Source organism: Enoplosus armatus, chromosome 12, assembly GCF_043641665.1.
Source record: "Enoplosus armatus isolate fEnoArm2 chromosome 12, fEnoArm2.hap1, whole genome shotgun sequence".
NCBI classification, from domain to species: Eukaryota; Metazoa; Chordata; class Actinopteri; order Centrarchiformes; family Enoplosidae; genus Enoplosus; species Enoplosus armatus.
The window spans coordinates 6,356,730-6,373,464 of record NC_092191.1 but is presented as its reverse complement, the minus strand read 5'-3'; the positions used below and the strand labels follow the sequence as shown (position 1 = coordinate 6,373,464).

The window sequence follows — 16,735 nt, the reverse complement described above, 5'->3', positions numbered from 1 at the left end:
AACCAAACTTTTGGTTACATTAATCTAGTCCATAAAGAACAAAGGCAATTCATGTGGTCACATAAATATTCAAAGTGTTGTTTCTAAGAAGGCATATTTGGAGCATTTGATGATCGGTTCGAACTTTACCTTCATCTGTTTCTCTGAGACATGGTTAAAAGAGTCAATATGTGACCTCCCTTCAGAAGGGACAGGACACCATTTCCCCAAATATGTCTTTCATTATTATAACCCTATACAGACCGCCATCTTCTGACAGCATGTTTTATGAATACTTGCATACCATTCTCAAAGAATGTGATTAGAAGAAGGACATAATCCTCATGGGTGACTTTAACATAAATTGAGGGAACAGAACACGCAGGAAAAAGCCATTACCGATGACCTTAATATGAGTCAGATAATTGATGGCCCAACTAGAAAAACTTCAACCTCTCAGACACAAATAGACTTCGTTTTCACCGATAGACCAGAGCGCATATCTAAATCCTATAATTGAACTTTTATGGTACGAAAACTTACTAGAAAAGGATTAAATCATCATATTTCAACTGAACAATGTTTCAAAGTAATTCATAAGAGTGAGCAGCATAATTATGCCTTTGCCTCTAGTTGAATTGATTGGTCCAATTTGCTATCCAGTGACTGGGATTCTGGCTATAAAACACTGTTGACAGCGTTTAATAGTGTTAAAACTAAACCACAACGTGAAACTTCCCTGCCACGGCTTAATGAAGATCTCAGAGGACAGATAAAAGAAGGCAGGCCAAGTCTATAGTTTTCTAGTGTACTTCTATTACCCAACGTGCTAACAATCATTTAACCATTTTGCGGCAAAGCTTTGACCTACTGAACCCAGCCATGCTATTTGATATGTCTGAGCCAGCCTTGAAGCAACAGTAGTGCAGTGTCAAGTGTTTCATTTCATGAAAACATTTTTGAGCAGCTTGACCTCTGCCGCCCCAAGTGCTACTTGATATCCCAATGTGACCTTGATGAAGCTAAAGAGGAGAGAAGATAACTAGTAGCAGGCCATCATTTAAGATCACGGTGTACTGGCTGTGGAAATAAAAGGTTTTTAGGGATAAAAGGATGAAAAATAAATTAGCCCCCACTGCAAAATCTTTGCTAAATCCACTACAAGGTTATTTTTGGAAAGGGTGTCCAAGCGAAGATTCATAGCCTTTATGTACATCTCTGCAAATGTTAATCATCAGCTTGTCAAAGTGAATTGTTTTCAGACTCAGACTTGGCAGAGCTTGTTGAAGGATATGTCTACCTTTTTTAAGCAGATGAAATGGCTTCTAAATCCCTGTCCTCCCTCAGCAGCCTTTATCACACTTTCACCACAGCCATTGCTGTTATTTTTGAGTTTTCATCGCTTTTCAATGGTCACAGTTACCTCTTTAATTTTCATGAGCCCCCACAGGCATGAAGGGTAAATAAACGAACAATGAGAGGCTGCAGCGAGTATACACACATTGGTGTGCACCATTGTGTTTGACTGTGTGTCTGTTTCATGCAAGTATAACCTGGTTGTTAATTTACTTTAGCGACAAGAAAAACTATCACTGCCCTGCCAAAGTATAGTAAAAATAAGTATTCATTGTTTAAGACAAATCCAAACTGTCTACATGATCCATTAGTTTTTAGTTTATTGTAGTATAAAAGTATTTTAATGAGTTATTCTAAATATTTGTTCAAATACTAGTGATAACGACCATCTGCAGCGTACATCATAACTCTTTCAGCAGCTTTCTTTTGGCATTTTATTCATTCCTTTCAGTGCTGTTTCCAATAATAACCCAGTCTAGTCATTGTGAAGCCAAGAGCGATTCTTTCATGAACAGAACTCTCAAAATAATGTCTACTCTTTGAATATGTCACAGCCTCAAAGTGCCTTAATAAATATTCCAGATCTACAGCCTTACACAACGGCCTTACACATGGCTGAAGTGAATATTAAGTGAATACCAAAGTCGACCCGACGAGTGGAGGGCAGGTCCGAGCTAGTGGACCAGAGCAGGCAGAAAGCATCAGACTGCATTCCTCAGGGTTCTTTTGCCCTTTACCCTCCAGCTTGTCAGATAATCAGTCAGTCAGTCAGACCAGCGGTGGCTGTGGAGTCTGGCTCTCTGGCTCAGCGGCTGCCAGCTGAAAGTCATTGGCCATGTGGCTTTTATTATGCTCTCATTAGGGGGCAGGGGACGACTCTGCATGTGTGTGAGTGCATGCATGTGTGCGTGTTTAGTTGGTGGATGGGGGAGGGGTATCTTCAAAACAGTGAACAGTGGGAATGCACTGTAGTACCCCCCCCCCCCCCCCCCATCTCTGATTTACCTTAGTCTGCCTTGTATATACACGCACAGTGAGATGCACACACACACACACCCCAAGTAGTGTTTAGTGACGATGCACACACACACACACACACACACACACACACACACACACACACACACACACACACACACACACACACACACACACACACACACAGTTCCTCCTTTGTTTAGTCTGTCTTAAAGCCTGTGCATTTTCAGCAGTGATCTGGTCTGATCTTCTGAAAACTTACGTCTTGCCGCTCAAAATGCGTTTGTGACTGTCAGTGTTACACTCTCACCCCATTTCTGATGTATTTGCTCGTCTGTAGCTGCTTCACTCAAGTCTCTTGCAGTCATTTATGTTATTATTATTGCATAAGTTCAGTCTGCAACAGGGACAGGCTACAAAAAACATCACATCCTCTCTCTCTCCACTACTCCTACTGAAGGAGAACGTGGCACAGTTGACACATTTTCATACACAAATATCAGATGCAATCTAGATTTCAGAATATTTTTTCATACATTTTATGATTAAAAACATATGAATGACACAAATCAACGTATGGTTTTAGATGAAAGCCCCTCTCAATGAGCTCCTTATTATTGATACTGTTAAAATCCTTTTAACTGTAGCAACAACTGGAAAGACAACTGTTGACAGCTGACAGAAAGCATAAAATGAGGGGCTTGACAGTTGTGTGGGTTTGTGTGTGTGTGTGTGGTGAGTAGTTCAGAAAAAAGTCAGGTCTGCTATTTCTGCTAGAAAAGTCAAACAATGTTCCTCATGTGTAGGCGAATGTTTGGTGTGTTTTATGCAGTCTATTTTCACAGTGTTGTGGTGTCTAGTGTCTCCATAAGGAAGAATAGAATAGACAAAGTTGTTTGTGTGTGTGCTGCGTTGGCTTTGAAAGTTATGAGAATGAAACAATGAAGATAACCAAGAGAAAATGCCAACATGACCAACATGTTATTTTTTATTTCATCTTTTTTTTAAATGATAATCTTTAGCCAGTTCAGTGCTGCTTGTGTGAAGGCAGACTGGGTCACATGCACTGTTGCTCATGACACTGACCTCAGCTCCAGGCTGTCTGTCTTTTGATATCACTTGACGCTCTATCTTGCCTCATAAAGCACAAACGGTCGAAAATAATCTGAAAATAAGGTTTCGCCAACTCCGTTGTCTGCTCCAGTGAGATGGGTTGAATACAGTCTGGCATTCTGTCAAAGCAATATCAGATTGCTTGTACTAGTTTCACCACTGACATGCAATTCATCGCGTCCTGAATGACTCTATTCATCATGGCAGAGGAGAGAGTTGTAGCAATAGATTGCACACGCAAACACACATTTTGTTTTTCTTCTTATTCACTCACATCCTAACACACAGATTAACAATGGCATTGCAGGAAGAAGGGTTAGTCACTGTCCACCTGACCTCTTGTTTCCTGCTAGAAGGATGAAGCAGGGAGGGAGGGAAGGAGGCGAAAAAGGAAGCCTAGATGAGTGAATGCAAACACTCAGGAGGCGCGGATGATTTGTAACAATGTTGAAGGAAGGAAGAAAGGAAGGAAGGAAGGAAGGATGGGTGGATGTGTGTTGCAGAGAATAAATGGATGGATGAAGTGATTGTGTATAAGAGGGGAGGAAGAGAGGGATGGAGAAAAGATGAGGTTAGCAGAGAGGCGGTTAGCGCCTCCTTGAATCCTCCTTGCTGCTGCTGCTGCTGGAGGGAGATTTCTATTTTCTATTTTCAACCTCGCCTCTTTGCCTTGCTTCTGCTCCCTTTCTCTCTTGGTTTCTCTATTTCTATATCCCCCCTTGTGTTTGTGTTTCTTGTGCTTCGTGGTGCTTTCCCTCTTTTGTCTCTTTTCCTTTCATCTCTCCCTCTTACCGTTTCTCCCTCTTGTTCTCCCTCTCTAGCTGTATAAATAATTTATCCTATGAGGTCCCTTATCTTTCCTACGTTGCTCCAGTAGATTTGCTGAGCTAAATCCCCTCCCTGACGAGAATAGGTTCCTATGGCTTTAATAGAGGTACCATTAAGCTCTGCAGCTGTGAGAATTAAGTTGTATCTACCCTCATCCTTCTAGGCCCAAATTCGCTCATATTTTCTTTATATGCTTAATATTTCCTCTTATATCGAGAATGCTTTTCAGGTGTTATGAATGCAAAAAGCTTTTGCACCTTTGTCTAGAACTGACCAAGACTGACTAAGCACAAAACAGTGACATCATCTTGATTGATAGCAGATAACTGAAGTCCTTGGTTGAAAAATATTTTGTATAAATAATTACTTAGTGTTAAAAATATAAGTAATTTAGTAGTTTTTCTAAAGCCAATAGATAACATGCAAGAAACTCATATTTCATTTGTGCTTTTCCAACAGTGTCTCGGTTAACACCCATAAAGCTGTGTCATCTATGTCTGGGTTCTTCTTGATACAAGCAGTCCTCTGCAGGTGTAGTTATTTAATCAAGTTAGTTATGCAGGAGGGCACACGTATGCTAGTTTGTATGACATGTTGGAAGGCGGTGGAAGGCAAAAGTGTTAGCCATACTCAAAAGGTGGGGTGAAAAGCCTGCTGTGATAGAGAGGAGACACAATAATCATTCATAGTGTTGCACTTGGTTGTACACACAAAAAGTGACACAGGTAGTTATGTAAAGAATGAAAAAAGAAAGACACGTGAAATAGAAAATGGAAAGAAGAACTAGAGAAATTCAGACTTCCTTTGCTTACTCTACCACGTCCACACACCTGGCAAATCACGGCCATTGTTGTCGGATTGTTGGCCTTTGGAAAGTTATACCTAGACCTAGAGACCTAGAAAAACAAAATTCACCTTCTTTCATTGGCTGCAGTACAGAACAAATGCAATTACAGCTGAATTTTCCATATCATGATAGAAACATCCAAACATTGGGACAACAGCCAGTCTTAATGGCTAAATCAACAGTGAAATCGAATTCAGAGGAAAACGGCTGCTGCAGAGCTTTAGTTTTCCACCAGCTGTAAGGCAAAATAACCTGCTGTGACATCACTGGTTGGGCCATGGCCAAAAATTCAGTTTCAGTCTGTAGAGAGCAGTGCAGTAGCAGGTTTCTTTTCCTTATCAGTGCTGGTTCGTTTTTTAAACTCCAACAACTATAACTGGTCCTGGTTTGGCCTTAAGACCAAGTTTTAATTGTCATGAGTTTAAGTTAAGTATACCCTCTTAAAAGATGAAATAACCTGCCACATCATGACCACATGGAGGTCCCGATTGCTCAATAACAAGTTGACTTGTGTGTTTCTATTGATTCAAGAGGAACGAGAGAGGGTGTGAGTGCATTATTCTGTAAAATTGATGGATAGATCCTGTCAAACGGACACACTCTGTTGTGGCACACTGAGCTTTTCCAAAGGAACTCCGTGGTCGTTTGTTTGTCGCTCTCTAAATTGGTGCTTTACTCAGACAAACTGACTCCTTAGTCATTTATTGGAAGATTCTTTAATTTGCGAGAATGCCAAGAAGTGGTTTTATTCATCTAATTTGATTTCCATTTTAAATCATTTTGGAAAGTCCCACAAAGTGTGAAGTCATAGATGATAATTGTCTTCCTGTATGCCTGCTGTTTAGCTGCTCCTGCTGTGATGATTGGTCCATTAAACTGAGAGGCAAACAGACCACCCTACACAGAAAACATGCGGTCACTAATCTGGATTTATTATTATTAGAGCCGGACAGTGTTAGCACTCACTACCCCTCTGGGCTACATGATGAGCTGGCTTATCACACACACACACGCTGACACACTTACGCTGACACACACACACACACACACATACGCTGACACACACACACACACACACACACACACACATACGCTGACACACACACACACACGCTGACACACTGTGTTCCAAATAAAACACACAGTCCCTACTATAGACATAGACACAGATGCTCACAACTTGGATATACCACACCACTTAGTCAGTGGAACACACACATACACCACCTGGTTTACTTGTTGTTCAGCCCCAAATCCCCCAGATGAGCTCAGGCCTGTTGAGCTTGCTAGCAGCTGTTTGTAGGTTTCAGTAGTTTCTGACAATATGTCCTGACATGTGGAAGTACTGTGAGTACTGGAACTTCATCGTGCCAGCTCACTACACTGTGGAAAACATTGTGGCACTGTAACTAGAGGAAGAAGTTTTATTAGGGGGGGGATTGTAACAACCTAAGAATTTAGTTAATTGGTTTGTCCAAGTAAATGTAGGATAGATGGAGGATTTTTCCTGCCTTTAAAATGAGACAAAGGTGACACCTCAATCGTGACCTACTAAATCTTGATTTGTTTTTTATAGGGAAATACACCTAGATTATTTATAGCTGTAATTTTTAAAAAAATGGCTACAAATCACTTAATTGAAAAGAAGGGCTTTACAAATATATACATTATCAGTTATCACCAGATCTCTCATTTTGTGGTGAAGTGCTCGAGGCAAAGTTTTCCACCGCTATCAATCTATCAATACAATTTATTCATGAACCTCTGTGTAACAGCTGATTGAACAGAATGTCAGACAAGACAAAACAGAAACAAGACAGAATTACAGTTGTTTGATTTAGTCATTTTGTTTGGTGTCTCATGCAGACATACTCTGGTGGTTTGGCTGTAGTCATAATACTCTGTATCTTTTGTGTTTTGTTTCTTTAGAGCAAGGTCTGGAGGAGATGAAAAAACTGTTGCTGCTGCTACTAGGCTGTGCTGTCCAGGTAAGAGCACAGTTTGACATATGCTTATGTAATTCAGATTTCAAGGAGCAGGAGCCAAGCAAGTTCATAATGGACTGCAATCAAACTTTCAGACATTTTGTACCTGAGAGTCATGATTCAAAATATCAATACTATAAACGATTCCAGCTCATTCCAGCTATGAAGGTTGTCAGCTGAGCTAGTTGCTGAAATGTTTGTTTTTGTTGGTCATCTTGTAGCAATTTGATTCCAAAGCCAAGAAATCAAATTCCCGAAGAAGTCTCCATTTGCTCCAGCCTCCCTTGATTACAGCCATTTGCTCCCTTTGATAAAATGAATTAACTTAAACTCTGTCATACGACTAATGTTGTGTAGTGAATGATGCAGCAGATTATTTTCAGATTAGACTGCCTCTATTGTTTTAGCAAAAAAAAATCATAGTTGCATTTATGTGAGGAACTTTGACTTAATATTCTGTCTACTTCAAACTAGTATTGCGCACAGCAGTACCTGGTGCTGCATAAGAAGTAGCACACAGTGAAAAAGAGCTTACATCTCTGGTGCACAGTCTTGTTCTAAGCTCATCGTCAGCCAGCAAGAGAGGAAAAGGATCTTTGTCTGATCCAGACGATAAACTTGCGTTTGAAGACTACTTTCCTGAATACAACTACTGATTCCTGGAAACCTGTATATCAGAGCATCCCCTGTCTTGTGTCGGCAGTGCTGGTCTACTAACCTCCAGTTGACCCCACATAACTCTTTAACATCTCTAAAATCTCTCCTCTCCCCACTCTGTTTACAGTGCGAGAAGAAGGAAGAGTACATTGAGCGTATCCAGACTCTGGACTTTGACTCCAAAGCTGCCATAGCATCCCACATCCAAGAGGTATTTCTTCTCCATAGAAAACACAACTGATGATTACCAGTCATCTAATGTACAGTAGTTAGTTACGTTTTAAACTTACTAATTTACTAAATGTACCAGCCTGAGAAGGTGTTATGAATGCAAAATTTGAATGCATCTTTGAACAGCAATCTTTTTCTCTACATCGGGGGACGGAATCTTGTTATTGATGATATAATGTTTGTCATTTTAGGTGACTCATAATCAGGAGAACGTAGTGGACCTGCAGTGGTTGGAAAGTGGGGAAATTCCTCCTGAGGATCTGGACAGCCTTTCCAGAAACCTGGCTTTCCACCTCAAACAACTGGTGGATGAGAGGGACACACAGCTGGAGGTAATGACATGTATATAAAGTTTGTGTGTGTGTTGATATAGATTTATTGAGCCGTGTTGGAAATTTCTTTTATCACTAAAGCAACACAAGCCAAACCACAATAGACAAGTACAATAAACAGGGTAGAGCAAGGCAAAACTAGGAAAGTGTGGTACATTTTTGGTGTTTTTCTATTGTCTTTCTATGAATGTGGGGGTGGGGGGTTGTTGTGTGCAGATAAGTGTTTGTAGATATCTTACAACTCTACGAACAGAATTCTTGCTATTGAAAATGATGGGCTACTTCTAGTAAGGTTATGTGGAAACTTTTCCCTTTTTTGCCATTACCACAAGAGAGCAGCCTCAGGAAGGAAGGGTTGAAACTGTTAACTGCCTCATGGATGGGTGTGTGTGTGTGTGTGTGTGTGTGTGTGTGTGTGTGTGTAATATGTTTTACTTTAGAGCATATGCGTCATGAAACGAGTTTCCAACCCATAGGATGCAGATGCCCACGGCCGATGTAGCTGATCTTTGTGTGTGTGTGTGTCTAATAGCCTCCAGATTATCACTGTGTAGTCCAGCCGTTCTCAATTAAAATCCCATTTCCTGTCACGGGCACTAGATCAAAATAGGCTGTGTGTGTGGGACTGTGGATGTACTTTTTGCCCTAATGCCTGTGTTCTAGTTTTGGGTGGTGGGGGTGCTTTGGGTGAATCCATGTATTTGCTCTCCTATATGCCTCTAGTCCATGCTACTGCAATCGTTGAATCCTACTTTTAACTGTTGCCGTTGCAGAAAATAGCTCTCCTGGTTAGTTCTGTACAAATTACCCTAAATACAGATTCAAAATTATATATCTGTTTTAACACTTTTTGTAGTGTGTGTTTGTTTTTTTTCTTAGTCTGGCTTTTACGAGTCAAATGTGAACTCTCACAGCCTGACTACTATTAATGGGCTCTTGCACTCATATACTATCTCACTACATGCCATTTATGTTTTCCTCTCTCCATCCAGACTATAGTGGAGTTAACCCAGGAGAGAGATTGTGTGCAGCTGTCTCCACTGGCTCCCTGTCCGACCCAATCTCCTGGTGACTCCCCCAGTATGAGGAGGACCGAAAGCAGACAACATCTCTCTGTGGAGTTGGCTGATGCCAAGGCCAAGATCAGACGCCTTCGACAGGAACTGTGAGTGCCACGGCTTTATCAGCTAGATAAATAATCACTGAATTTGGGCAAAGACCACAGAATGAAGAAAAACAGAAGCCCCATGGTTGGTGTCTTTAAACCATTTTTGGCATAGTTGGGTGGTGCTTTTTGCTGTTTGGAGACCTGACAAATCAGGAAGGTATCAACATTTTAAGTTCTGCAAAGGCTCTAACTTGGGACTCTTCATCATGGTCCTGACGGGAACTCACCATGAGTGTATGCTCTTAGTTGTCAGCCCTCCGTGGTTATTGTGAGTTTTAATGACTGTGATCAAGCCTCAAACATGATGCTGAAAGAACAACAGCGATGGTGTCATGGAGTCATGGAGACAGCAATCCATTTCCTCCCTACATCTCTATTACTCACATAAGCCCAGGCTGCTGTGACGTCACACTGCAACACACACACACACACACACACACACACACACACACACACACACGAGTAAACCCCCTCTCACAAACCTTGGTCAGGCCTTTTAAATTCTGCCTATGAATAATAGAGCTTGCTTGTTAAAGTGCTATAATCCCTTGCCAGACAAAGGCTTAATGGTCAACACAGACCAGTTAGAAGAAAAAGAAAGGGGAAGTATTTAAATGTTGCACAAACATAACATCTAATTTAACAGACTGGCTGGCGTCATGAGGTTGGTGTTGATACCAAATGCTTTGATAGAAACTGTTTTGTTGTAAGAAGGTTAAGAGGTGTTGTGTACTTCATAGTCTATCCTTCTTTTACACAATGTTTTAAGATTACGTCCCCATTGAAACTAATCTTGGATTAGATTTCAATGATGGTCTGTGTCAAGTCAGATAACCCCTTTAGTACCCACTTCAAGGAAATCATTTGTGCGCCTAAGTAGAACTTATTTCTACTTACTTAAGTCCATCATCACCTTAGCAGCATTAAATGGAATGCAGCCCCTCTGTGTTTTACAAATATTAAGTAAGAGTTTTGTCAGAACTGCTCAAATCTGTCAAAAGCAGAAAAAATCAACTTAACTCTATGAATAGTGACTGATTGCAGGCTTGCTCATGCACAGCTTGCAGTCCTCTGTTTTCTTTAGCAGAGAAATAATGTAAGAATAGCTCATTGTAAAACTTTAAAATGTATTAAAACAAGTAATCTTTATGCAAATTTTAGCAGTGGGTTCTAAATGATTGGGAAAAGGCTGTAGGTCATATTTAAATCCTGTATTTTGCAGGAGATCTTGTTCTGTCTCTTTTGTCAAATAGACAATAGCATGTGTGAGGGCTAAATGCACTCAAGAATTATGGTTCTTTAACAGCTGATTGTAACTCAGAAAGGACCGCAGGTCTGCTTGGTCACATGAAAAGAGTGAAAAGCATCTCTCTTTGAATGACCCGAACTCATTCATTGTGGTTCTCCTGCTGAAAAGGTCTGACATTCGTCACTGTAGACATCTCTCTTATACTTCCTTGACCTACATTATGACGAGCTCTTCAGTAGACCTTAATAGGGCCAAAGGACAACACCTGACAAGCCAATGAGTTATTTTGTTTGTTGGTTGCTATGGTATTGTTTACTTGCTGCTGTGGTGTCTGACCAGTCACATGACTGTGCCTTTCTATCACAGACGAGGGACAAAAAGCGCTTTAAGTCTGTCCATGCTGATTTAGCTCTGTCACATGATTGCAGTTTCTTCTCTAAGGCAGAAGAGGAGTGTGTTTGTTGTGTCTGGGTACATGCACATGCACAGATGTGGTCTCTGCATACAAATGTAGATATGTGTGTGTGTGTGTGTGTGTGTCTGAAGGAGACCAGGTCAGAGCCGGGGGGTATGGTTCAGTGTTCCCACAGTGGTCTGTTTGTTAATGTTTCTGTTAAAGCTACGGTGTCTTAGCTGCATTTCCTCCCCCTGTTCAAGCTCAGACACGCACTGAGTTTATATGTAAGGAGCACATTTAGAGTCATATTTAGAGCTGCTATCCCTCAATGAGTCTTTAAAAAATATATGTTGTTCTGCTTCCTTGTATCTGCCTGTAAAAGTCCCTCAATAGCATTAAATATAGCTGTATTGAACCTGGGGTTTTTTTACAGCACAGTCAGTTATTTCAAAATGTCACTTACACACCACGCTAATATTAATACAGTCTAACACAACAGTCTGTGGTGCTGTTGAATTATATTGCATTACACTTACTAGGTTTTCTGTTTCTATTATTTTGTCCACCCATTTATATCAATGAGGGTAAGCTAAATAACAGAAACATCTCTCTGTATAAGGCACTATATTTCAACAGCACCACAAATTATATTATAACCTTCATGAAGGTAGGGTATGTTGCAGGACTGTTGTATTAGACTGCATTAGTTTTGGCGTGGTGTACCTAATAAACTAATAAACTGGCAACTGAGTGTAATTGTACAATTTAGACTGATGTAGAAAAATAATCCAAATAGAAAATGCATTTATTAGTTGAGTTCATGGAATCAGAAATATAACAGTAGCACAACTAATGCAACTGCGAAAAGTGAAAGCCTTATATACTTTTGACAACAAGTAAATTATCAACAGAATTGTAGCACTGGCAGATCATCACCTGTTTACTCTTAATATCACCTGTTTACTCTTAATATTAAGTCTTTCTGTGTTTGGAGTCAACCAGCCAATACAACCTGAATATCAGTCGATCATTAACTACTACAAATTCTAACTAACTCAGTGGGATGAAAAGCATGTTCTGTTTTGCTGGAGTTGGTTACAACCGAACTTAATGTGCACATTTTGTTCCATAATTTTTCCATTTGTACAGGTTTAACGGACACCTTTAAGATTCAATCACATTCCCCTGTTCCTTGACATAGTATTATAGTTAAGAAACAGTTCAAAACAGTTTGGTGATGATGTTTAGTCTTTATATGTACTGTGTGTGTGTGTGTGTGTGTGTGTGTGTGTGTGTGTGTGTGTGTGTGTAAAGTTGAGGAATAAAGGCATCCTTTATTGTCCTTCGCTTTTCAAATATAGCAGCGCATACAAGTGTTTGCGTCAGTGCTTGCGCAGATGCACCGTGTGTTAAACCATTAACATAAGCAGCAGAGCCAGCTGCATCCATAATATGAGCCCAAAGCTAATCTGCCATGCTAGAGTTGACAGGTGTTTGTGATTTAGAGAAGGGGAGCTGTGGGGGGACGTGGGGAGGGGCTGCAGGAGGTGGAGGGGGTTAACTGATGAAACAAAAACAGAGTAAAGAAACATCCTGCCTGCATATCGACTCCAACTTCCCAAATAATGTTAGCTGTGGGAGGAAGGAGGAGATAAATGGGAGAGCAAGAAAAGAAGGATGCCTTTTCCTATTTTGAGATGCATCCCAAGACTCCTGAGAGTTGTAATCAAATAGGCCATCAGATGTTCAGTGGAGCAGTTTCATGCAAACACACACACACACACACACACACACACACAGAACAGCATCTCAGGAATGTCGTCGTTTTCCTTCAAAGCAGTGTGACACATTCTCCCTCTATGGTTGGAGCCTGGAGAATTTGCACACACACACAAACTCACACCGACAGCAAATGTCAGGCTGCCCTATTTTGCCGTCACTGAAACAAATGATACAGGAGAGTGTTGGATAGCAGATAGCAAGACCCTACTATTAAAGTTGAAAGAATGATGAATTTAATTATGTTAATTCTGTGTTTTGTACCACGTGTACGACTGGATGTAAAACTTTCTGCTCTCCTTCTCTGATCTTATCTGTTCTAGTAGTTTCTCCAGAATAAAGGAAGATGAGGAGTTTGAGCCTCAGGGGCAGATTTGCATGTGTTTACCCCTGAAGTAGTCACAGGGTACTATCTTTCCTTCAGATGTTTTTAACTGTGGTCTTCCCCCTCTCTGTCATTGTGTGTTATGCTGAGATGTCCAGCAGAAGGAGGTTGTTTATTAGTAGCTTAATTCACAGCACGGCACAGGAAAAACATTGTGTCCTGACCCCACAACTCAAACACACCAGCCACAATGGGCTATTTTTACTGAAGAAAATGGGTTAGTGGGTTTATTGATGTCTTGAAATCAACCTATGACTTTCTGATTTTTCTAACTTGCCAACAACAGCCTATTATGCTTAAAGCCATGTGTTAAATTAAGAAGCCTCAATACCAAAACACATCAAATCACTCACATTTTGAGAAATACAGACTCTATGACATCCAAATAGTAAACTAGGATTGCTTTGAAATATTTTTAGTTGAGTCTTCAGTTCACTCTTCAGTCTATGTAACTCAGTTGAAAATGATGCTAAAGCTCGGAGGTTGCATTATTACTACCTCTTGCATGATTCGTAATAATTTACTGAAATGGCCCAAACAAAAGCACAAAATGCCAAGCTACTGAAACTAAAATACTAAAAGGAAAGATGAGATTAAGATGAAAGATAAGAAGGTGAAGCTATTTGAAATGTAACTATTCTGTGCAACTAGGTCAATAGGTTGCTACCATTAAACAATTTAGCTGCAAACTTTGAAATGGAAACAGCCCTAAAGGAATGTCCTTGTTAATGCTCTGAACTGATACACATGCATGCACTTGGCACACAATTTTTGATATATGGCTTCATTGTAGTCAGTCAAGCCAAGACATGAAACATCATGTATTTCTTGCTTTTGTGTTCCGGAGAAATCAGTATCTTTCTCTACCTCCTGGCGTTCTTTTTGTCCTTCCTCTGTCTAGGTTACATCCTCTGACTTTTTCCATTTTATTCCTGTTTAACTCCTCTCCCTCCCTGTCTCTTTTTCAGAGAGGAGAAGAGTGAGCAGCTTTTGGACACCAGGCAGGAGCTTGAAAACATGGAAGTGGAGCTCAAGAGACTTCAGCAAGAGGTATCGCCACAAATCACAGCGACCCTCACACACCTACATGCACACAACACACGTATGACTTCATCTCTCCTTCACCTGCTGCTGCCTCCTCTTTCTAAGTACTTTGTTTCTGCAGCGCTGCCAGGCTTTAATCAGCTACCTAGTGACTTAGCTCATTAGGGGCTATTAGAGCTATCTTTAGTCCAACAACAGCCTCACATGGCTTTTGATTTGGACTCATTGGCTGGCTAACAGACTGGATGCTGTAAACAAGGTGGATGAGTTCAGGGCATGGAGGACACTTTGTGTGTGGATGCGTGTTTGTGATAATTGATAGTGGCCTGAGTTTGTGCTGTTCTTTATCTGTTTATATAACAGACAATATTTAAGCTGTTAATTGTTCGTAGATAACCTACTAGTCATACAAGATTACAGAGTCACTGAACCCAATGACTTATGAAAAAAATCAGATTTTGATTCATGATCTTTTTACGTCTTTGTACACGCAATTCCTTATTAGATATTTCCACATATTCATGCTCTACATTTGGCTGTCAACTCCTGCAGAGCTACCAGTTGCTGTCGGACGCTCGGTCGGCTCGGGCCTACCGTGACGAGCTGGATGCACTCAGAGAGAAAGCGATCCGTGTCGACAAACTGGAGAGCGAGCTGAGCCGATACAAGGAGAGACTTCATGACATTGAGTTTTACAAGGCCAGAGTCGAGGTACGCAACTGCACACACGCAGAGCGTTAACTTTAAGTCAAGAAGACAGTGTTTGTTAAAGGACTCCCGTGGGATACATGTAGCTGACATCAAAGGAACTAGCTATTACTTGAAACATAATCAAGTTTTATTAATATTAGTTCAAACTGGCCATGTTGTGAAAAGCACGCAAATAACATGTGACCGATATGTGAGACTCCAGCGACTGTCATACTGCATAATCTCATGATGTGTTTTTCAGTTAAGTCATAAATACAGCACAAGTAGTAGTTTTTTTTTACTATAAACATGGAGATTATTTGAATTACAGGGGGAAGTATTTGCAACTGTTGGCAATATTTGAATATAAACTGTGTATCCCCGAGCTGCATTGTCTATGTTTTGTTGTTTAACTTGTAATCTGTGCTGATGTGGTGGTTTCTGTAGGAACTGAAGGAGGACAACCAGGTCCTGTTAGAGACTAAGGCCATGTTGGAGGAGCAGCTAGATGCTACTCGGACCCGATCTGACAAACTGCACCTCCTGGAGAAAGAGAATCTGCAGCTCAAATCCAAGATCCATGACCTGGAGATGGTGAGATGATGGATTTATGGATCAGTGTTCCAGTTCAGAGAGCTGAGGTTTGATTGCATAGAGTGTGATGAGAGTTACAGATAGAAAACAAAAATCAGGACCAGTTGTAGCGGTAAAAGGAACCGGATCATTTCAGCAATCAGCATATGTTTGTCTCAACACACACCACCTATCTCTCCGTTATCTTCAGGAGCGGGACATGGACCGTAAGCGTATGGAGGAGCTGTTGGAGGAGAACCTTGTTCTTGAAATGGCCCAGAAACAGAGCATGGATGAGTCCCTGCACCTGGGCTGGGAGCTGGAGCAACTATCCAAGACACCAGAAATGACTGAAGGTAAGAAGAACATGGCGCCGTGGATCATTTTAAAACCAGAGAATAAATAGTGTTAAGGAAAGCAAAGAATGGGATGCTGAGTTGAAATGTCGTGCAGCTGACAGTCAACAGAAATGACCAGGTTGAAGGCTTCAGACGGCCAACAGACCTGGCTTTGATCATTGGCTCTCGGCCCTGGCGTTGTCCCTATTTGCCTGCCTCCACTGGGTTTTCTTTGCACTTGGTTAAGACCTGTAATTAATATTCAGTGGCTCCTGGAGGATAATCTGTGCGTTTGGATTTTAAAAGCTGTTAAGAGGTTTAACTAGCCAGGGATCTGGATAAAGACTTTGTGTGTGTGTGTGTGGGGGGGGGGCTTGTTTGTTAAAATTGCACTTTAAAAGCTCTAAGACCTGTGATGTTTGACCCTAGGGCTTTGTATTTATTTACTTTCTGTTGGACTTGTAATCTCAACGATATCAACTCTCTGTGGTTTTGACTTGAAACACCAAAAATCTGAACAGAATTCTGATTTATTTGTTAGTGTATAATCAACATTTTCTTGCAATCATTGACTCAGTCCCTCAGAAGTCTCTGGGCGAGGAGGTGAATGAGCTGACCTCAAGTCGCCTCTTGAAGCTGGAGAAAGACAACCAGACCCTGCTGAAGACTGTGGAGGAGCTCAGAGGAGCAGCTAGTCAGGACACCATGACAAAACTGGCCAAAGTCAACCTGGAAAACCAGAGACTGAACCAGAAAGTAAGCAATGGACTGTGTACTCAATTGTTTTTCTGTGGTTGGGTAAGGGT

At 41.0% G+C, this 16,735-nt stretch overlaps 1 protein-coding gene across 1 annotated transcript in view; it reads left to right on the top strand.

Moving 5' to 3' along the window:
- The window catches only part of ccdc88ab (coiled-coil domain containing 88Ab), a 61,540-nt gene that overhangs the window by 24,981 nt on the left and 19,824 nt on the right, over positions 1-16,735 (top strand). The window contains exons 5-13 of the mRNA XM_070915639.1: positions 7,031-7,089; positions 7,871-7,954; positions 8,166-8,306; positions 9,299-9,471; positions 14,253-14,334; positions 14,881-15,039; positions 15,466-15,612; positions 15,803-15,947; positions 16,507-16,685. Coding sequence (XP_070771740.1) covers positions 7,031-7,089; positions 7,871-7,954; positions 8,166-8,306; positions 9,299-9,471; positions 14,253-14,334; positions 14,881-15,039; positions 15,466-15,612; positions 15,803-15,947; positions 16,507-16,685 — 1,169 coding nt within the window. The remainder of the gene's footprint in view (positions 1-7,030; positions 7,090-7,870; positions 7,955-8,165; positions 8,307-9,298; positions 9,472-14,252; positions 14,335-14,880; positions 15,040-15,465; positions 15,613-15,802; positions 15,948-16,506; positions 16,686-16,735) is intronic.